Source organism: Felis catus, chromosome C2 (assembly GCF_018350175.1).
Source record: "Felis catus isolate Fca126 chromosome C2, F.catus_Fca126_mat1.0, whole genome shotgun sequence".
Classification (NCBI taxonomy): Eukaryota; Metazoa; Chordata; class Mammalia; order Carnivora; family Felidae; genus Felis; species Felis catus.
Window position 1 is genome coordinate 80,253,809 of NC_058376.1, and position 22,389 is coordinate 80,276,197.

The 22,389-nt window shown below is 46.0% G+C and overlaps 1 protein-coding gene and 1 long non-coding RNA gene across 7 annotated transcripts in view; one reads left to right on the forward strand and one right to left on the reverse strand.

The window, feature by feature from the left end:
* Positions 1-609: 609 nt before the first annotated feature.
* On the reverse strand, positions 610-16,034 carry LOC109503528. The gene is made up of 7 exons (XR_002162558.2): positions 14,297-16,034; positions 12,219-12,309; positions 10,497-10,599; positions 9,518-9,761; positions 8,982-9,099; positions 4,836-8,791; positions 610-1,400 (listed from the first exon to the last, which is right to left on the reverse strand). It is a non-coding gene; the product is annotated as an uncharacterized LOC109503528 (long non-coding RNA).
* The window catches only part of MASP1 (MBL associated serine protease 1), a 63,388-nt gene continuing 50,285 nt past the window's right edge, over positions 9,287-22,389 (forward strand). For 4 of the 6 annotated variants that reach the window (XM_011286032.4, XM_019839998.3, XM_003991806.5 and 1 more), the window contains exons 1-2: positions 9,287-9,422; positions 16,030-16,261. In XM_011286032.4, the coding sequence (XP_011284334.2) occupies positions 9,418-9,422; positions 16,030-16,261 (237 nt within the window). In that variant the 5' untranslated portion in view covers positions 9,287-9,417. Of the gene's footprint in view, positions 9,423-16,029; positions 16,262-19,856; positions 19,943-22,389 lie in introns of those variants that run through there. The other 2 variants (XM_019839997.2, XM_019839999.3) reach the window with 2 other exon arrangements.

Sequence of the window (22,389 nt, forward strand, 5' to 3'; positions counted from 1 at the left end):
TTTTCCCTGGGAGGAAAGACCATTCCACAAATGTTTATTAAGGTCCTACTAAGTACAAATCAAAGGCACTGGCCTGGAATTGGAAACAGAGCAGTAAACAAAAAATACAAAACTACTTGTCCACCTGGAGATTATGCTATTCCAATGGGATGGGAAGGGAGCAACAAACAAATAATAATTAAAATAAATTGTCTCTTAGCTGGTGATCAGTGTCATGAAAAAAACTGAAACCAGGTCTGGGGGTTGTGAGTGTGGGTCGAAATACAAGCGATAGAATAGAGCGGTCAGGAAGGGTATCACTAAGAAGGTGACACTTTTAGAAAGAGTTGAAGGAGCCGAGGGATGGAACTATGGGGCTTTATGGGGGGTATTCCAGACAGGAGATCTAGCTTTCATTAGATTCGTAATGATTCACTAGGAAGATAAACAATGATTCCTCTGAAGCAAGAGGAGAGCTGAGAAAACAGGGAGAGAAAGAATAGAATCATCTGGGGTCGCCTGGGTGGCTCAGTCGGTTAAGCGTCCGACTTCGGCTCAGGTCATGATCTCGCGGTCCGTGGGTTCAAGCCCCGCGTCGGGCTCTGTGCTGACAGCTCAGAGCCTGGAGCCTGTTTCAGATTCTGTGTCTCCCTCTTTCTCTGACCCTCCCCTGTTCATGCTCTCTCTCTGTCTCAAAAATAAATAAATGTTTAAAAAAATTTTAAAAAAAGAACAGAATCATCTGCAAAAGAATGCTGGCGATTGGTTGTGGGATTCAGAAAAGATGTAAAGGCAGGAGGACCTGATAGACTGAAAATAGAGTGGTGTCAAAGAACAGTATGTCTTGATGAGATTGAAGTCTACTGTTACTGCAATCTGCAGGGTGATGGAAGGAGCAAACGACCTAGAAAGATAGGACACGGTGGTCAGAAAATGGGGCGTTTGTTATGAGCTGAGGACTTCAGAGATGGATGTGACTATGGATGTAGTAGGTGGTTAGGGTCAAGTGGAAGAAGTCATCATTGAGGATGAGGATGTTAAAGGATGAAGGCCTAGGGTCACTCAGGATGTCAGGAGGAACGCGGAAGGAAAGGTAAGCAATGGTGCCACACGCCTACGTTCTTAAAGAAAGGAGCAAAGGATGGGAACAAGAGATTGGAAGGTGGCAGTAACAGGGATGAGCAGTTTGCCAGAGTAATAGAAGGGCAGGGGAATTTGGAAGGAGGGTGGAAAAGTAATAGTCATGAAATAGCAGTAGAGAGTTAGGGAAGTAAGGACCCTGACTCATCCATGATCCGAGTCTGCCCCCAACCGCACCCCACGGTCTTACCCCAACTGTCCATTTGCTTCTTATGGTCTAAACAACTCTGTCCTGTGGTTGGATCTGCTTGGTCCCTGTGGTCTTAGCATCTGGGGAACCTCTGGGAGAGGGAAGACATAATGAGTGAATAGAAACTACTGTTGATATAAAATGGACTTAGGTGAGCAAGGATAAGGGAGGTTGGGAGGGCTTGTTGGTTTCCTAGGACTTCCATAACAAAATACCACAGACTGGGTTACTTACACAGCAGAAATGTATTTTCTCACAGTTCTGGAGGCTGGAAGTCTAAGATCAATGCGTTGGCAGGTTTGGGTTCTTTTGAGACCTCTCTCCTCGGCTCGCAGATGGTTACCTTTTTACTGTGTCCTCACATGGTTGTCCCTAGGTGTCATCTGTGTCCTAATCTCCGTTTCTTAAAAGGACACCAGCCATGCTGGATTAGGGACCACCCAACAGCACTTTTTTTAACTTTAATTACCTTTTTCTTTTAATTCGAGGGAAAGAGAGAGAGAGAGAGAGTGAGCACAAGCAGGGGGGAGGGGCAGAAGGAGAGAAAGAATCTTAAGCAGGCTCCACACTCAGCATTGGAGCTCAACACGGGGCTTGATCTCCCCACCCTGGGATCATGACCGGAGCCAAAATCAAGAGCCAGATGCTTAGCCAACTGAGCCACCCAGGTGCCCCAACTTTAATTACCTTTTAAAGGCCATATCTTTAGGGGCGCCTGGGTGGCTCAGTTGGTTACGTGTCCGACTTCGGCTCAGGTCATGATCTTGCAGTTCGTGGGTTCGAGCCCCGCGTCAGGCTCTGTGCTGACAGCTCAGAGCCTGGAGCCTCCTTCGGATTCTGTGTCTCCCTCTCTCTCTGCCCCTCCCCTGTTCATGCTCTCTCTCTGTCTCAAAAATAAATAAACGTTAAAATTTTTTTTTTAATAAATAAATAAATAAAGGCCGTATCTTTAAATGTTATCCTATTCTGAGATATTGGGGGTTGGGACTTCAACAAATGAATTTGGGAGGGGCAAGATCTCTGCCCAAACAGATGGTGTATGTCTCAACCACTTAAGAATCCCAGGATCATTCCTGAAACGTCACCTGTCCTCCTGCAAGGTCATCAAGCAGAAAACCAGGTACCCTGTGTTACCGATGAGGCTAGTTCCTGGTTCCACAGACTTGAGCCCTCCAGTAAAGCTGGGCTAGATGACAGGGCTTCCTTGAGTCAGAAGTTTCAGTAGAGCACGCCCACCCCCTGCCAGAGTTTAAATCCTAACATCCTCCCCTTATCCCTCTTTGGCAAGGAGCACAGAGAAAGAAGAATAAAGAGAGAGCCAGAAGACCTAAAGAAGGCTAGTTTCTAGTTTTGGGTTTTTTCCCCTGAATAAAAGAAGGCAGGAAGCAAGAGAAGCTGATGTGTGTGACCAGTTAACTCATTTCCACCGCCCGCTCATAAACTTAGACTCCAGCCTAAAGAATAAGGAAGGAGGTGGGAATCAGGTTGGGCTGAGAGGTGGGAAAAGGGGAGGGTATCCTCTCTGATACAGAGCCCAAAGTAGATTCTAGAATCTATAAGCCTACTGGCAACTGATGAGGCATGAAGATTTTGCTCTTAAAGGGAGGTCCAAACACCTCAGCCTACCTCTTTGTTCAATAAAACTGTGCAATAGAGAGCCGGCTGTGCTGGCCAGGCAAGGGTCATTTGGGGTCTTCCGAAAAACAAGCAAGTTTCTTTTTAAAGTACTCAGTTTCAAATAGAGTGGCCTACCACCTAACATAAAAGAGCACTGGAGTAGGAAACTCTGACTCATATCTCAGCTCACCACCTAATTTCAGTGTGACCCTGGACAACACATTTCTCTCTCTAGGCCTCTGTTACGTCACCTCAATATTATTAATCATACACGTAAAATGCCGATAATAAGGCATGCCCTTTAATGGTTATTTTCAAGAGGAAAGCTTTCTTCTCGAACATACTTTCTTCTGTTATATCCCAGAGTACACCCTCTTTGTAAAGCCACTTTGAGATCTAAAACATTAGTCCAGTATGGATAGTAATGCATCGGGTATGGTTCCACACACTGAAACAAAGCGATCTTAAAGTGTTCGAGAAAGGATACCCTTTAAGAAAAATAAAACAAAAACGAAAACAAGACAGCTAATCCAACATCCTCGTTGCGAATTAGAAATCCAAAGCCTAAGGAGGACAGACAAAAAGCTCAAGACTTCTCAGTGGGTTAGGGCAGAATGTGACCTCTGTTCTCAGCATCCTGACTCATAGGCCATGCCAGGCTGCTTCTATTGTGTCCTCCCTCTAGAGCAATGCTTCCAATATTGGGCCACATTTATAATTTTTTTCATATACATGAAAACATGTTTATCGTTATTTATTTTATATTTGTATTTAAATCTACTCCACACTTGTTTTCTTTTTTAACTGAAATCCATATATGTGAAAGTATGTTGCTACTCTAAATATAAAAATAAAAATAATGAATAAAACATTGCTAAACTCTAGAAGAATAATATGGCCTCTGCAAGACTATGAATTTGGGACCCGCCTGTCCTTGATAAAAGGGTAATTAGCATTTATGGCATAATGGCATCACCCTCAGACTTTCTTCTCAATACTATCAGGAGTGAAAGGGAAATGAAGAAGGCAGGACTTTCTTGGCATATGGTGGTGACAGACACCGAAGGTTGACTCATGCAATTTCCGTTTCCAACCCCTGTCTTCCTTGCTGCCTGTCTCGGCTATGTAAGCTGTAAAACTAAGAATTGGACTTGCAGCATCCCTTGCAGTTAGTGGTGGCCATGTGACCCAACTCTGGCCTGTGGGACATAAGGAGAAGTCCACCAATTCCCTTTCCCTCTTCTTCCTTTTTTTCTGTTTAGAATGTGGACGTGACATGTAGAGTTACAGCAGCCTTTTTGTGACCATGAGGTGGCAAGCATGAGACTAAAAGCCCATATCCTAAGGCTGGCAGAGCAAAAAAGAAAGAAAACAATGCCCAGCAGCTGCCCCAGACCTATGTCCCTCCTCACTTCTTGCTATGTGAGGAAAATAACTTCTGTTTGAACATTAGTCGAGGTTTCTCTTATTATCTACCAAACAGAATATCGGCTTCCCCGGCACTTTAGAATCCCATGTCCGTGGCATCTGAAATCGGCCTGACACCCTGCTGGCATGTGCTTCCTGCTTTTCGAGACCCTTGTGTAAGAGAACATGGGCTAGGGCTGCCGTGACAAAGTACCACATATTTGGTGGCTTAAACAGCATAAATTTATTTCCTTATAGTTTTGGAGACCAGCACTTCAAAGCCGAGGTGTGGGCAGGTGTTTTCCAGTGAAAGCTCGAGGTGTTCTTTTGAGGCACCTCTCCTTGGCTTGCAGATAGCCACTTCCTCACTGTGTCCTCACGTGGTCTTTTCCTCTGTGGTGTCTGTGTCCTAATCTCCTCTTATCATAAGGACGCCAGTTACCGGTAAGATCGCCCCCCCGCCCCCCCCCCCCCCGCAACGGTCCCATTTGAGCTTAATCACCTCTTCAAGTCTCTATCTCCAAATTGTCGCATTCCGAGGTCCTGGGGGTTAGGGCTTCAACGTACGAATTTAGGAAGGACATACTTCAGCTCATAACAGAGCCTAATAGTTTCTTTTTCAACAGATACGCTTTTTGCCTTCCCTGAACTCTTGCAGACACGTGATAGCATGGCTCATGGGTGTTCAAAGTCCACAGGCAGGATCGGGAGCTGCAGATGAAGGGAAAGAGTCCTGGATCCGGGGTCAGGGGGCCTAGACTCCACATGTCGGTTGTCCTCTTACTGGCATGGTCTCTCTGAGCCTCAGTGTCTTCCTCTGTAAAAATATGTGACTACTACATGTAATAATGTATATGGAAGCATCTGGCACATGCTAAGGATACTTCATCAAATCTAAAATGCCATCAACTTCTGTTTGGATGATCCGTCCATTGTTGTAAGTAGGGTCTTTAAGTCCCCTACCAATATTGTATTGTCATCAATTTCTTCTTCTATGTTAATAGTTGCTTTATGTTTGGGTCCTCCCATGTTGGGTGCATAAATATTTACAATTGTTAAAAAATATATATAGATAAGTAAAAGCTAAAATAAAATGCCATCAATGATAAGATGTACCATTATGGTGTATGTACCCAGATAGGCAAAAACATGCCATGACGACTTTTATTTTTTAATGTTTTTTTTTAATTTATTGTTGAGAGAGAACACGAGCCGGGGAGGGGCAGAGAGAGAGGGGGACAGATAATCCAAAGCAGGCTCTGCGCTGACAGCAGCGAGCCCCATGTGGGCTTGGGCCCACGAACCATGAGATCATGACCTGAGCTGAAGTCGGCCGCTCAACCGCTGAACCGACTGAGCCACCCAGGTGCCCCTAGGAGAGCTTTTAAAATTAGAGATTCAGGCTCTCCACCCCAAATTCACTGAATTTGAATCTCCTGGGATGAAGTTTAGGGACTGGTATTTCTTTAATTCCCCCCCCCCATATTATTCTGAAAATATGATAGGCTCTGAAGCAATGGCTTTCAACATAGTCAATGTATTGTATAACCCAAAATATAATTATAAGGTGCCATCCTTGGGGCTATTTACCAGTTTCTTAGATATTCTATAGGAAGCCTGGATTTCCGACTTTGCCAACAAAATCCCATTGCCCAAATACTTGACATTTTCTAGCACATTCATGGGATTCCAGAAAGTCTCGGCTCAGGAGTCGTATATAATAAATACTCGGTACAACATATAAACCAAGCCCGGTCCTAGTGGTAGGAATGCTGTCACATTTACCCTCTTAGTGCTGTATTTCTGACCCCTGTCTTGCACTCTAACCTGGGGCTGTTGAGCCCACCTCTGTTGTTCTACATTTTAGGATTCTAAATGAGGTAGTGTTAGTTGCTTGGATGTATATTTTAAGCCTTTTGTCAAACTTTTAAAAACCTAGGTGAATCTTCTTAAAAATTATTTTTCTGAAGACCCACGACGGAATCCTGAGCAATGTCATGTGCGATGATCGCAGATAAACCAAGTGTCGAGATGAGTTGGCCGCTCGAGACTCGACTCTCTTCGTAGGTCATGAGAGCAACCCCCGCAACTACCTTCACTGCAGGGTTATTCCACAGTTCTCGCATCCACATTCATATGTGTTCCATCATCTCAGCGGGGTCCAATCCCTGAGTTTATAGTGGGGCAAACAGATGACCCTCCCCTCCCTCCCCCCAGCCGGGAAAGTCGCTGCCCAAGGTCACGTACAAGTTAGCCTACTGACACCGAGTCTACTCCCAGACCAATCTCCCTTGTGTTCCTCCTACTTCTCATGGTCTGTTAATGATACTTCAGAGAGTTTTTTTTTTTTTCATCAAAAGGTCAGGACAACATCACCAATGTCTTCTAGTCTAATGGGAAACTTCCCTGAATCTCACCCAGATCATTCACTGAGCCAGCCACACACAGTTCCTGTTTTCACGCAGATTCCATCTGAGCCTTGGCGAACTCCCAGGGAAACACATATCAGATCTGCTGTCTATTGGCAGAACTTTGGCTTAGAACGTATTTCAAATGCCTCCCATTGAACATTGGCAGCCTTGAAAAAATCTGGCCAGGAAATTATTCTGGGAAGCTCAAGTGCTCTATGACACTTACAAGGAGACGCTGATGGCTTTCTCTCCCAAGCTCTTCCCTCTGTGCCCAGAACAAATGATTGCATATTCCTGTATGTGCCCTAAATTAGGAGAGGGCCAGTCCTGCTGCCACATGAATAGAGGGAATGTCTGTGACGGGCAGGGCCCTCTGCATAGCACACTGTGCTTTGAGCCAAGTTCTTTCTCCTTCGGTTTAAAAACCCTGGGGTATTCCAAGAGAAATGCAATCCATGTGTTTCTGATTCATTTACACTTAAATCATTAAAATGTTGTTTTGCGAGAGTTATTTGATGTCTGAGGAGCCTATGAGGCTTCTTAATGGGACTCTTAAACGTTTTTTTTTTCCCCTACCCTGCCTGAAACAGAAAGCAACATTTTGCTAAAACAGTGCCTGAGTTCAAACATATTCTCTCATCTCATATATTTGCACCCACATTATCGACCACAGCCTCTCACTAATGCCAGGCCTGGCAAGACTGACATTTGAAAGTGTTAAAATAGAGAAACTGGAGAGAAAACGGAGGCAAGAAGAATTCTGGGGGGGGGGGGGGGATTCAAACCCCTGTTCCCCCAAATCTGCCAAGGCAGCAGTACCCAAGCGTGGAGAGTACCTGTGTCCGTGACCTGGGTTAGACTGGGCGGGGGGGCCCTCTCTCAGATACACACCACCGGGCAGCTAGCAAAGCACTTCCACAAACATAATCACCCTGAAGCCTCATAGCAAGCCTCCTTTCCCCGACGCAAAGCAGGATCAGAGATGTTAATAAAGTATTGGGCCCAACGGTGCACAGTCAGCTCGCACAGAAAGGAAAGATTACAGCTAACTTCGGACTCCGAGCCTACTGCTCTTTCCAGAATGCCTCGAGTCGAGCTTCCCTGTGGATGCTGTATTTGAAATGCCAGACACATTATAATATATGAGTGAGGAGCAGTGCCAGACCGTGGGTAAGGTCTCAAATTTGTCCCCTGTCGCTTTCTAACTGTGTGATCTTGGGTATACTACTTAATCTCTCTGGGCGCTTTCCTCATCTGTAAAACGGGGCTAAGCCTACTACCCAACTCTACGAGATGTAAAAATGATTGAAGGAAATTAACACATTACTAGAACAGTCCCCGACACAGAGGGCTCAACAAATGTCAACTCTTGGCGGTAGTAGCAGAGGAGTAAAAAAGAGCTGGATGATCTTGGCAAGGTGTAGACTCTCTCTGAGCCTCAGTTTTCTCATCTGTAAAATGAGTACAATAGGGTGACCCTTACAAATCCTCGGGAGTACTTGAGACCATGCTTATGCTTAGCGCTGTGCCTAACACAGAAAAGCTTCTCCGCAAAATCTATTTTTCACGCCCAGACGTCTCTCTCCATATTGAGTATCGGTTGTCATTGTCGTGGGGAAGTAACTGTCTTATGATTCGGCTCGACTTAGATCTGGTGCTGCATTTCTCCACAATCTCAGGGTATAGGCTGGTACACAGGCCCAGGTGTTTCTATACCCATAGGGTGCGGGCTCTCCTGCTGTTTGTGGACCCGCACTGGGCTGAATTAGATCTCCGCACACTCTGAGCTGGTAAACAGCACAAGTTTTGCTTTTAAGTGGAGGAGAACCACTAGCCAACTGTAGGACTTGGGGCTCCCTCCCATTCCTGGCCAGTGGCTCTGTTCGCAGGAAAATCTGTTGCTGTTTGCAGGCTGTCTGAGGCTTTGGGATTTGGACCTTTTTTCTTTCCTAGTGTAGATGTCAGAATTGCCTTCTTAGTGGGTTGTTTCTGCTTCACTGGTGTCTTTTTGCCGGTGTCCTGAAGACGAGCAGAAAACTATAGCCATCTGGCAGGGGAGACTAAAGAGAAATTAGACTTTGTCCCTCTCCACCGTTCACACACACACACACACACACACACACACACACACACACACATTCTCTCTCTCTCTCTCTCTCTCTCTCTCTCTCTGTCTCTCTCTCTCTCTCACACACACACACACACACACACACACACACACACACAGATACAAATACCTTTTTGAGCTTCCCAGTTATTTTCTCTGAAGAGCTGGGGCCAGCCACACAGGATAAAGGAAGGAACTGGGAGAGCAGATCTTTTCAGGAAGAAGACAGATTCTGTTCTGTCAGGTTCCTATGAGTGTGTGTAAGTGCGAGTCAGAGGAGAGAGGGAGAGAGAGGAGGGAGAGAGAGGAGGGAGAGAGAGAGAGAGAGAGAGAGGGAGAGACAGAGAGGAGAGAGAGGAAAAGGCAGAGGGAGAGAGGGGGAGAGGGGATCTGTTGCAGGCAGGGGAAGGCGTGACCTGAATGGAGAATGCCAGCCAATTCCAGAGACACACAGGGACCTCAGAACAAAGATAAGGCATCGCTGACACCACACCGGGGACAAGCTCACAGGAAAGTCAGACCGGGGGGACCAAGGCCAGGCAGCTAGGAGCACCCAAGGCTGGAAAATGAGGTGAGTGCCAGGGCAGGAGTGGGCACGGGTGCCCTTTCAGGAACCAGGTGTCAAGCAGCCCGGGAGAGTTTGACCTTGTCTCTAGGCAGACTCACCTGGGTGTCCTGGGGGTGTTGCAGGGGGTTCTTGTCAATCCTTGGGGCTTTGAGAAGGGAGATGCGGGCTGGGCGCTGCCCTGGGACGGCGGGGACACCCCAGCTCGAAACAGGAGACTTTGTGCAAATCCTGCCGGGACACTGCCGAAGCTCAGTTTCCCCCTCTGCCAGCACAGGGTGCTGTCTGCTGGCAGATGTGACTTTCCTCCGGTGCCCGCAAGGCTGATTTTTTTGTTGTCCTCCTCTGCAAAGAGCACTGATTTATCTCTTCCAACACTTTGTGAGTTAGGTATGTGTTTGTGTGTTTATTTGTTCGGACCGGAAAAGAAACCAGCTTCCCACAGCTCAGCTCTGTGGTTTCTTAAACCTTCAGAAGTTTGCCAGTCAAAACCTCAATTTAGAAGACGAAAAACCTGTCCCCATTTTACAGTTCCTTATAAATTTCTGCGTTTCGCACTGAAATCAGAGGCAGCTGGTGGCATGAATCAGGCTATGAATTGCACCGAATGGCTCTTAAAGGGATACCACAAATTAAAAAAAAAAAAGAAAAGAAAAGAAAAGAAAAGAAAAAAAAAAAGGAGTCTTTGGCGTTCTAAATCTAGGACTCTAAATTCTCATTGTTTTTAAACTCTTCAAGATTTCCTATTCCTCAGCTTATACTTAAGAGTTACTTGATCCTTCTTACCAGGCATTTCTTCTAAGTTTTTTTCCTCTGCGAGTCTCAAAACCCAGCCAGTGCAATTATTTTTACTATTTCTAAGTGTTAATGCTGTTAAAAATACAGGGGGAAAAAGACAGAAAAAGAAAAACACCCTGCAGATGTGTTAAGTCCCCGAGCACCTCTTTTCCCATTGATTTTCTTCTCAATTGGAAAAAGAGTTTCTATTTGTTTCTCTTCTGCAAAGTCACCTAGCAACTTTTCTGGGTCTGGGGCCACTGGGGGGCTTCAGACTGTGTTAACTCTTTGGGCTCAGATTACCTGTGGTTCAGAGAAATAATCAGGTGTTTACGATTCATTCGATCTGTTCTTTTAAAATCCATTGTAGCGTTAAGCTTCCCATCGAACTTCGTTTTCCTTTATCCTGCAAAAAGATAGGATTTCTGTTCATCTACGTGGAGTGACAATTTGACTGATGTGTCACTATTCAAATCCTGCTGTACCGGCCAATGCCCCAGCATGCCAACATACAGGCTGATTTACAGTCCTGTATCATCCCTTAGTGCAGAACCTGTCTCCTTATTTTCCACCTGAAGCACCCGACTGTTCAAGCCACAGCTCAAACATGATGTCCTCTGCCCTGGCCAACATCCCCAACATAAGCATCCTGTCCTTTGCGCGGTCTCTGTTCCTGGGAGCTACATCTCTTTTCGTCTTTGTAATATTTCACCGCTCAATTATCTATCTCCTCGTCCAAGACTGAATGCTCCTTAAGGTATAGGCTCTAGGTCTGTTTATCTTAGTGTGCCCAGCCCCTAGCATAATGTCTGTTTCCTATTAGGCATTCAAAAAATAGTAGCTGAACAGAATTCAGTTGGCGACCAGTGGAGACGTGCTCTGCTAGAAGTCTCCAAAGGGTCTTGCCTCTCGGGGACACAGCACTTCAGAGTTTGAGAAGCACTTTCATAGGCCTGTCTCATCTGGTCTTCAGATTTTAGATGAGATGAGGATTCACGGAGAAGTGGGGATAAAAGCAGTTAAGCAACTTGCCCGAGGCCACCCTGATGATCTTGAAAAGGCTCCGACTCATACTTGGGTCTTTGGACTCCCAGTCCAAGATTTTTTTCTGCTACATTCCACCAGACTCTCAACCAAGTGTATTATCCTATACCAAGAGCTCTTGATTCTAGCTGTACATTAGGATCATCTGTGATGCTTTCAAAAGGGCCGATGACCAGACCTCACTCCAGACCAATTAAACTAGAATTTGTTGGGGAGGGGCTTTGTTATTAGTATCTTTTTTTTTTTTTAATTTCTACGTAAAGCCATGAGTGTTTTAATTATTTTTCACAGGATTAATTGCTTTGGCCAAATGCCTGGGCATGATATGGGCATGGACCCAGCAGGTTCCTCTGTTAGCTTTTGTGATTCCCTTCTTCTGTGGAAGCTAATTCACCATCTGCTGTTGGGCATTACGTACCACTTCTTGGGATATCCTTTTCATCATCCGTCAAATAAGGGCATTGTCCAAGGGATCTATCTATACAGTGGCTTTCAACTCTTCTACTTAAAAAAGTTTTGGTGCAGTGTAGGTTGAAGTGAGGGGAGGGAATGAAGAGGATAGAAAGTGCTATTTCTTCCGCGATCATTGACACACACACACACACATAGGCATTTTGTGCACTCCGGAGAGCCTCCTCGTGCAGGGGGGTCCGTCAAGTCCCAGCTTTATGTATTATGTTTGACATCTCAAGCAAATGTAGCTAAACTTTTTGATTAGCTCAAGAATAGGTCGCAGGTGTGGGGAATTGTACAGCCAGTGCCTGGTGTGTAAGAAGCAAAAAACATTCAGAGAGTGTCACGGGAAACAAAAGCGGCCACTTGTATTCTTCCATCAGCAGCCCCTAAAGCAAGCAAGCATATGCTCAAGCCCATTATGTGCAAGGAGGTATTTGTTTCCTATGTTTGAAACTGTCTTGAGATGCAAACAAAATAGAACAGAAAGCTTTGCAGGCCTTCCTCCCACACTGGCTGGTTACCTACCACATGTGGGCCTTTGAGGCTGAATGGGGCTGTCAGCCGTCAACTCTTGACAAAACCAGCATTAGGAGGCTCCGAGTCTCCTCCATGCGGTCTGCAAAAAGCAGGCATGGAGAAAGTTGACCTTTCAGCCTTGCATAATCTGGGTGTCGCTATTGCAGGAAAGTCCAGCTTGGGAGCCAAAGCTCTTTCCTAACCGCTGCTTTTCGGGAAGCAGCATGATGGGAGTAATTATCACTAACATTTGCTGAGGGCTGGACGGCTAACAAAGCACTTTCTAATCCTCCTTTACTCTGATAGCAGCCCTAAGGGAAGTCATTATCACCACTTACTGGATGAGGAAACCGAGGCATTACCTGGCTTCCCCAAGATGGGGCAGAGAAATCAAGTCAAAGGCTGGACTTGAATCTAGCTCTTCTGACCCAAGACCAGGGCCCTCCCCTCCCCAGGCGGAACTGAACCAGAACTCCCCACCCTGGTAGCATCGGTACGTTTCCTCGCTTGAATGTGGGGCTGCCTGGGGCCTGAAAGATAGAGTTTCTGGACTCCTCTTTCCTGTGAGTGCACTGGAGAGCTTGGACTTAGGCCTTCCCTTCTGTCTGCCTTGGAGGCCCTCCCTCCTAGATTGGTTTTTAGAAAATATTGACACTGGCAACTGGATTAAAACATTTTGTTTCCTTTGTTGAAATCTTACATGTTACTATTGTAGGGACCTTGGAAAAAATTTAAATAACTTCATTATTTTCTTTTTCTTGAAAAAACAGTACAGCGGGGCGCCTGGGTGGCTCAGTCGGTTAAGCGTCCGACTTCGCTCAGGTCACGATCTCACAGTTCGTGGGTTCGAGCCCTGCATGGGGCTTGTGCTGACAGCTCCCCCACTCACACTCTGTCTCTCTCTGTCTCTCAAACATAAATAAACATTAAAAAAATTTTTTTAAAAAGAAAGAAAAAACAGTACAGGGTCCTTCCTGACAAGTGTGAACATTTCATATACACAAAGATGACATTTAAAATATTTGTATTCCCATTTTAGAGATAACCACTGTTAATATCCTGTTAATATCCTTCTAGGCCTTTTGCATTTACCTATTTACCTTTTATGTAAATACAATATTGAGACGGCTAGATAATCTATATTTACAGTTATCTTGTGTTACATCTTCAAAAATTCATATATGTGTATATATGCATCTGTGTGCTGTGGAGGGAGAGTTGGTAGAAACAACTTTCTGATTAGCAATGATGGAATCATTACAATAGTACCTGTTTATGCCTGGAGGATAGGTTCCTAGACCCTCAGGGGATACCTGAAACCACAGATAGCAGGGAACCCTGCTAGGAAATACAATGTATTTCCTCTATATACATACCTAGGATCAGGTTTAATTTATAAATTGGGCACAGTAAGAGGGGCCCTGGATGGTTCAGTCAGTTAAGCGATCGACTCTTGATTTCAGCTCAGGTCCTGACTTCACAGTTCGTGAGTTCCATCACCTAGTCCAGCTCTGTGCTGACAATGCGGAGTCTGCTTGGATTTCTCTCTCCCTGCTCCTCTCCTGTTCTCTCTCTCTCTCTCTCTCTCTCTCTCTCTCTTTCTCAAAATAAATAAACTTTAAAAATTAGACACAAGAAGAGATTAACAATAGTAACTAATAATAAAATAGAACACTTATAATATACTGCAATAAAATCACCTGCATGTGGTCTCTCTTTCTCAAAGTATCTTTAAAATTTTTTTAATGTTTATTAATTTTTGAGAGAGAGAGAGAGAGAGAGAGTGAACAGGGGAGGAGCAGAGAGAGAGGGAGACAGAATCCGGAGCAGGCTCCAGGCTCCGAGCTGCCAGCACGGAGCCCGCTGCAGGGCTCGAACTCACAAGCCGTGAGATCATGACCTGAGCTGAAGCTGGACGCCCAACCAACTGAGTCACCCAGGCGCCCCGATATAAGTCTTTCTCAAAATATCTTAACTGTACTGTACTCATCCTTCTTAGGATACAGAGATGATAAAATGCCTATGTGATGAGATGAAATGAGGAAAATGATGTAGGCACTGTGATGTAGCATTAGGTTATTGCTGACCTTTGGACAATATGTCAGAAGGAGGATCATCTTGCTTCTGAACTGGGTCTGACCAGGGGTAACTGAAACCACAAAAAATGAGGTCGTAGATAAAGCGGGATTACTGTCATCCAAAGATGCTGGTATAATTTCCCAGTATTGACTTCGGCTGTAGAAGACTCGGGCACACTTTCATCCATCCATCCATCCATCCATTCATTCATTCATTCATTTTATTCGCCCATCACCTATTTTATACCAGGCTGTATACTAGGTCCTTTATATACATCATCTCTAATGCTCATGGGAGTCCTATAATTAGAGATCATACTCCCCACGTAACAGATGAGGAAACTGGGGCTCAGAGAGACTTATCTGGTATTTCACAGCCAGTGAGTAGAAGAGTTGGGATTTGAACCCAAATATCCGTCGCTCCAGGGGCTGCATCTGAAGCAGCCCAGGGTGATGCAGGCAGAAAGGAAGCATGTACGGGGAGCTGTGGGATCTGGAGGTGTGATGAGCGCACCATAGCCTGGGAAGCTGTGAGCTGGGTGGTGGAAGATAAATAAGACAAGCAGACGAAGAATGGGGATGGTACGCGCAAGGGGGCCGAGGCGTGGACAGGCATGGCATGCTTTCAGAATGACATGTCAGGGCACAGCTGGCCCCGAGCTGAGGCTGGACCCGCAGATCAGCCCTAGATCAGAACGGGCTCGTCCACGATCCCAGGGACAGAGGCCTGATCCCACAGCCACAGTGAAGCCGCATGGTCATGTGTGTTTTGGAAAATCAACTTCAGCAGCAAAGGGCTGAATGGTATCAAGTGGGGGACAGGGAGATTACTTAGGGTGCAATAACAATAGGCCAGATAAGAACGTGTAACGTAATTGACGGAAGAGAAGCGGATGACCTGACGTATGAAGCAGAATAAAGAGGACTTAGGCAAGACGTTCATGAGCCGGGTGTGGGGTGTTTGAGCTCAAGGTCCTCAGGTCTTGCAGAGGAACAATCTATTAGAGGCCTGCTGTGGTGCATATTGACCATTCGGGTTTTGACTAGCCGTGGACATTCTGCCTCGCCATTGCCTCCGCCACTTGGGGTGTGTTCTGTGAGTTTTACTGGGTTTTCCTTGCCCCCGAAGCAATTTTTTTTAACAGTCCGTTATCTCTGATTCCTACAGCTGGAAATAAGTTGCAGGGTTTTGATCCTTTCATCAGAACACTTACCCAAGGGGGGAACATGTTTTGCTTACTCTTTCTTAATTCCAAACTTTGCGTACCTTGACCGATTTTGTCGAATCTGTTCGAGGTCCTGCAAGATCCCATCCTGGAGCATAAGTCTCCTCCCAACATTACCACGTCACTGTTACTCACTTTTGACAAAACTGAATCCAGAGTCCAAGATCCTTAAATGAAGCTGAGTTGAAGGAAGGACATCCACTTTTACCTAATCATGAAACTTAAGTTTTCAACAGTAACATGATACGTGTCAGAGTCGCGACTAGGGGACTTTCTAGGAGAGCTGGATACTGTTAACAAACCTTCAGAAGAGCACAGCTAGAAGAAACCTTAGGAATCATGGAGTTACCATCTCCCTGTCGAATAGACTGGGTAGGCAAGCCCAGAGCAGGGAGGAGTACCCACAACACGTCAGCGGCAGAGATCTGCCAACAATGTGGTCTCCTGGCTGCGGACTTAGTTAAGTGGTGAGGACCTGTGTCCATGAACGTAAGTAGATCCATTCATGTCTTTCAGGTGGCTCCTTCTCTGTCATGCTCTGTGCCTCTCCTTGTTGAAAGCTTCGGCCCACACCGTGGAGCTTAACAATATGTTTGGTCAGATCCAGTCACCTGGCTATCCAGACTCCTATCCGAGTGATTCAGAGGTGACTTGGAATATCACTGTCCCAGAGGGATTTCGGATCAAGCTTTACTTCATGCACTTCAACTTGGAGTCCTCCTACCTTTGTGAATATGACTATGTGAAGGTGAGACCCCCTGATATTCCCTCACTGCGCCAGGTTCTCTACTGGGAGTCAGAGAAGAATTAAACACTGTGTTTTCCCTCCCAGGGTAGCAGTCCAGTGAGGAAAGTTACACACAGTTACAACATGATGAACGAAGCACACAAAGTTACAACATGATGAACGAAGGTTGGGGTGATATGCTAGGTGCAGGCTGAGTGGGAGATCTAGAAAGGACCACAAGGGAAACTGAGGCTGGCAAGGTGTAACTCAGCCAAACGTAACCTCCCCTGTTTTCTTTCTGTTCTCGAAGTCCTTAATGTTTCCACTAACCTCTGCTCCGAGGTCACCTTTACAAGCAGCGAGAAAAGGGCCGAGACCCCAGAGTAAGCATAACCAGACTGACACACAGCCATAATCATGTCCAAAGCTGAGGCATTTGAAAGCCTTGCCTACTTCCCTAAGTAATGATCAGGTACTTGGGAAGGCTGGGTATACAGTAGCAGACAGTGGGAGGTGAGGTCAGGTTGGATTGGGGTGAGATTCTGAAGGGTCTTGAATGTGACGCTGAGAAGTTTAGGTTTTCTCTGCAAAGGGTGTGGGCAAGGTTGGGGGGTCAGAATCAGAAGTGCATGTAAAGATCATGTGGAAGAGGAACAGGAAATGATTACAGCATCCAAGCAATATTGCCTCAACTTTAGAGGGACCCCACAAACAATTCCATGGGTGGGAAGCTGTTCTCTGAAAGTAGGGCTGAGAAAGGTTGGAGTACGTCTGGGAGATCAAGTTTATTAAGGTTCTATCTGGCTCAAAAAGATGTGGAGACCTACTAATCTACTTTCTAAGCTCTCTCTGGCTTTCTGGAAAAGTTCTCACCAAATCACTCCAGAGTAGATTTTATATATTTTCAGTCTTATCGTAGTCTCTGTTTTCTACAGCCAGGAATTCAGCAAGAGTTAACCTTGTATTAACCAGAATGTTTGACAACAGCAAAGCAGTGAGTTTACAATGTACACTGATACTTGAAATCTCATTCAATCTTTAAGACATTCAATCTGAAGACAGGCACTTCACAGGCAAAGAAACAAACCCAAGAAGGTGAAGCGGTGGGTCAATTTACAAACCCATGTCTTGTGACTTTCATTCCGTGTTCTTTCGGCTACACCAAACGAACGGCTCTCAGGTCACACTCCACTGGGCCCCAGGATACTGCAGGGGCTTATAAGACCACTGTGGGGGTAGAGGAGGCTGATAAGTGGGACTATGAATCCCCACCCTGTTTAAATTTATTTTAAATGTTGTGTATTGCTTATTTTATACATTGGGTCTCCACCAACTATCTCATTTACGGCAAGGTTTCTAAGATTAAAAACTTTCCCAAATTGGTGGTCTACGACAGAGTGTCTTAGCTTCAGCGCTGTGGATATTTTGAGCCAGATCATTCTTTGCTGAGGAAAACCGTTTTGCGAATTATAGGATTGTTAGCAGCATCCCTGGTTTCTACTCACTAGATGCCAATCACAACCAAAAACACCTCCGGAAGTTGCCTATATCTCCAGAGGGACAGCATCTCCTAGTTTGAGAACCACTGCTCATTGTGATGCCGCTCCTCTGTGAATGTCCTATGCTAGGGACTATGAGAATTTAAAGATACAAAAGATCTGGTCCCTCACAGGGAGACGTGAGCCTAGAAGAGTGGCCATTGCATAAGATGGAAAAGAATAATGACAATAAAAGATTGACAGATCAAGAATGAGAAGAGGTAGATCTGGATGCTCTAGGAGATGATGTGGGCTGGCAATCTAGACTGACATATAGTTTCCCTAAATTAATTAAAAATGGAGCCAGAGTCACAGGGATCCAGCAAGCAGTATTGAGCAAGACTTGAAGTGTTCATCATCCTAAATTGAAATTTCTGACAAATACATTAGTTATGTCTTCCAGGATGTAATCTAGCCTCTGCCATAGCCAGACTCCAGGAGAAGATGCATTATGGGTAGGGGACATTAGGTTGGCAGGCTCTTCCAGGCCATTCCCCCAACTAATGCTGGTCATAAAACCATGGCATCCTCAAATATTTGGATTAGAAAGTGGTCTTAACCAGAAGGAAAATGACAAAACATTGGCTTAATACAACAGTAGGTTCCATAGGTTTAAACAAGGTTAGATGTGAACTTCCTAACTGCTTTCTTCTTATTTTCAAACACGTCAACCATCTAGAATTTTTTTGCAGTGGGAAAAAAAAAAAAAAAAAAACTTGCTTTTGCTAGTAGCTGAGGCCTTAAGACTGTGGAAATCACAGAATTTTTTTCGTTAGCTGTAACAATGACTTACTTTCATTATCCACCCCCCTTCCTCCACCCCGAGAATTGACTCTCAATTCATATACACTGAGCAATCATTTCTCACCAGTTTTCCTCTTGTTCAGACAGATGCCAAGCTTGACCTTGTTAGGACTCCTTTATAGAGATAATAAACACACAGCAGAGGATTTAACTCATTCCTTTGTCCCAAATAAATGGAGTCTCCTGGCAAGGCAGATTAAGGAGCTGACATCAGCTGCATTTTGTAATGGGAAAAAAACGACAAGGCACTTTTCCAGTCCAACAATAGAACCCAAAGACCTCTTCTGACACTGAATTAAGGACCCTGGAGTATTCTACCCAAAGCTTGACCTTTCTAGCTGAAGAATACTTGGGAAACTAATTGATAGTTTCTATCAGGGACTGTGAGACACCTTCAAGAAAGTCCAGGCAGACGGAGGTAGGTCCTCTGGAAGGGCAGCATGGTCCTGGATGCTTGCCCGGGATCCAGGAAACGCCTGGTCTAGTCCCCAGTCTGCCACTGACTCCTGAATGAAGGAAACGTTATAGCACTGTCTCCACTCCAGAATAAGACGGTGACCCCTGGGCATAGCAAGGAAGCAGTCTGCTACCTGGAGTGCCCCACAGTCCTTGCATCTCTGGTTCAGACACCTTTTCCCAATTCGAAAAGGGATTCATGTAGTGGGCAGGGAGGGCAAGATGTATCTCTCTTCTTGTGCTGACTGCCTTCCAGAACGTTACCCCGGGCATCAGCATTAGCCTCCCTACAGAGGTTCCAACGGCCACGGGACCTGAGCAGGCCTCCCCTCGCAGGACGTTGCACCCTCGTTGGCTGGTAACTCATGCTAACATAGCAACACGCTCTGTGCCCCTGCCCACAGGCACCTGGCGGAGTTCCTGTCTGGAGTCATGAACTCCCAGAACGTCAAGTTGCCTCGGCCCTCAGGAGACTCAGTTAATCCCCCACTGTTGTTGTTATTATTGTTTTTCAAACATTTCCGCCCCGCGAAAATTTTCGTCTAACAAATTTCTGGGAGGCGCGATAGAGAAAACAGAAGAGTGGCCGGCGGGTGGAAGGTGGCTCTGAAGCTCACTCATCCTCCTGGGGCACCCTGAAGGTCAGCATTTATGACTTGAATACTGCTTTAGTCCCCACCGGACAGAAGAGGAGCCTGGGAGCTCCAAATTCTGGCACAAGGCTAGTACTCTGGCCTCTGAACTTCCAAACCCAGAAGCCTTCCACATACAGTTGAAATCCATTCACTTCTAACTGCCCCCCTCCCTCTGCCCTCCAGAAAAGGTGCCTTTCCTGGCTATGAATGAGAGGGAAGCTCCTTCCCTTCCATCTGAATAAAGCAGGAACATGCCATGTCACTCCTGGGTAAGTCAACATTCCTCTCCAAAGTTCTATTTTCTCATCTGTTCCACGATGGGGTGACATGAGATGATCCCTAAAGTCTCTTAAATTCCTAGACTCTAACCCTAATGCTCCTCACCAGAACTTTCCAGATGACCCCACCAAACCCTCACTGTCCTAGTTAGGGTAATGCCAGAAAATGGTAATAATATGTTACAACATCCACTTCTCCAAGTTCTGTGGCCATAAGCATTCCAATGAGAGCCTACCGTCCGCGGGGGATGTCATTTAGAGAAAACTTGTAAACACGCCATGCCACCACTGTCCTTTCCCAAGCAACTTTAAATATCCCTGATGTCCCTTTGGTGGGACATTATCCCCTATTTTGAGGCTTTTACACTCTGTGACTGAATTCCCCTGGCAGGCCTAGGAGTAGATTTAAAGCACCCTCGAGCTCACAGGGACCCTTGCTGGCCCAGCCTAAACTCACAGACACAGACTGTCCTTCCCACCCAGGCCCATCAGGGTAACAATAATGGAACTGCTGACTCCATAGTTCAGAGGCTTGAAGAAGAGCAGGACCCCAAGGCTGTGGTCCGGATGCTCTCATTTTATGAAAATTCCTCTCTGGCCTGATTTCCCGCAGTCCTTGGTCTTCGAGGCGTGTGCACATCTGCACGACAGCATCTGCTTCCTTGGAATGTGGCTGCAATGTGTGGATTCCTGCAGCGCACAGATGAGGCAGATGAGTCACAGCTGGTTAGCACTGCAGGCACGGGACACAGCACGGACGCTGGCTGTGGTGGAGTCAGAAGGGTTGGACTCTTGGGGTCATTCTCCACTCACTAGCCTTGGGCAAGTGAGTATTTCTAGAGGGGACTCAACTTCCTCTTCTCTCATACAAGGGAAGTTGAAACAGACGGTCTCCAAAGCCACCCGGCCCGGATATTCTATGCATCTAAGACCTCAGAAATCATGGTTCAACTCCACGACCAGACCAGCATGACCGAAGCCTAGGGAAGGGGCCATTCGTTGGCCAGGGCCACACTGAGAATTTGTATCTCAAGACTCTCAGTCTTTTCTTCTTTAAAAAAAAAAAATTGGGGCACCTGGGTGGCTTGGTTGGTTAAGCATCCGACTTCGGCTCAGGTCAGGTCATGATCTCACGGTCCGTGAATTCGAGCCCCGCGTCGGGCTCTGTGCTGACAGCTCAGAGCCTGGAGCCTGCTTCTGATTCTGTGTCTCCCTCTCTCTCTGCCCCTCCCCTGTTCATGCTCTGTCTCTCTCTGTCTCAAAAATAAATAAACGTAAAAAAAAAAAAATTAACAGTGAAGTCCCACCGGGTGGGTGCTTAGGTTTTTAACATAATGTAAATGTAAGTAAGTGCCATGAAGGCCAACATTGTCTCTAGTCAATCCTATTTGGTCTCTTCAGTACAATAGAGCACAGAAGAACCTTTTGTCCCAGGAATACAGCAAATTAGGTCCTCTGGTTGGGCATCAGATGAAGTGGTGACTTGTGCCTAGAGAAGGTCCCCGGAGCCACGGTCACTGAAAAAGGTCCTGAGAAACCAGAACCCCCAAGGGAACACCAAAGTCACACACCCTATCTTCAAGTTCACTTGGCAACATCTGTTCACTGGAAAAAGAGACAATAACAACCTACATTTGGTTTCTATTCTCTCTCTTTTTCTCACTGAGTACATATAGCTCAGTTGGCATCTGCCAGATGCTCCTGTGACGTCTCACCAGTGTTCTCCTGTTAACCCTCTGTCCTCGACGCGTTCGGCGTTTCCTCCCTTCTTCCCACTGTTGGCACCTCCATTCCAATTCTTATTCTTCTCACCACGTCTACTGCAATTGCTTCCTAAACGTCTACCAGCTGTCAGTCTTTCCCCATCCAGTCCACCCTCTGCCTGTGTCCAGAGGTATCTTTTTTTTAAAACAATTTGTTTAGTGTTTGTTTTTGAGAGAGACAGAGACAGAGTGCGAGTGGGGGAGGGGCAGAGAGAGAGGGAGACCCAGAATCTGAAGCAGGCTCCGGGCTCCGAGCTGTCCGCACAGAGCCTGACACAGGGCTCGAACTCACGAACCAGGAGATCATGACCCGAGCCCAAGCTGGACGCTCAACTGACTGAGCCACCCAGACACCCTCAGAGAGATCTTCTTAAAACACCTTTTTGACTGTGACACTCTCTAATCTTTCAGTGACACCCCATGGCCTATGGAATACAGTCCAAGAATCCCATTGAAAACCTACTGTAAGCAGGACACTGCACCTGTGCAAAGACAGGGCGCATGTATCTGCCCTCCAGGAATCGGCAGTTTCATAGCGTGTCCCGAGACAAATATCTAATTAATACATCAAAGCTGTGCAAGTAACACAAAGGGGGTGAGGCAGTATACAAGTCGGGGAGCAGTCATTTCCGGGTGTTCAGGAAAGGCTGGGGAATAGGAATAATACTAAATAAC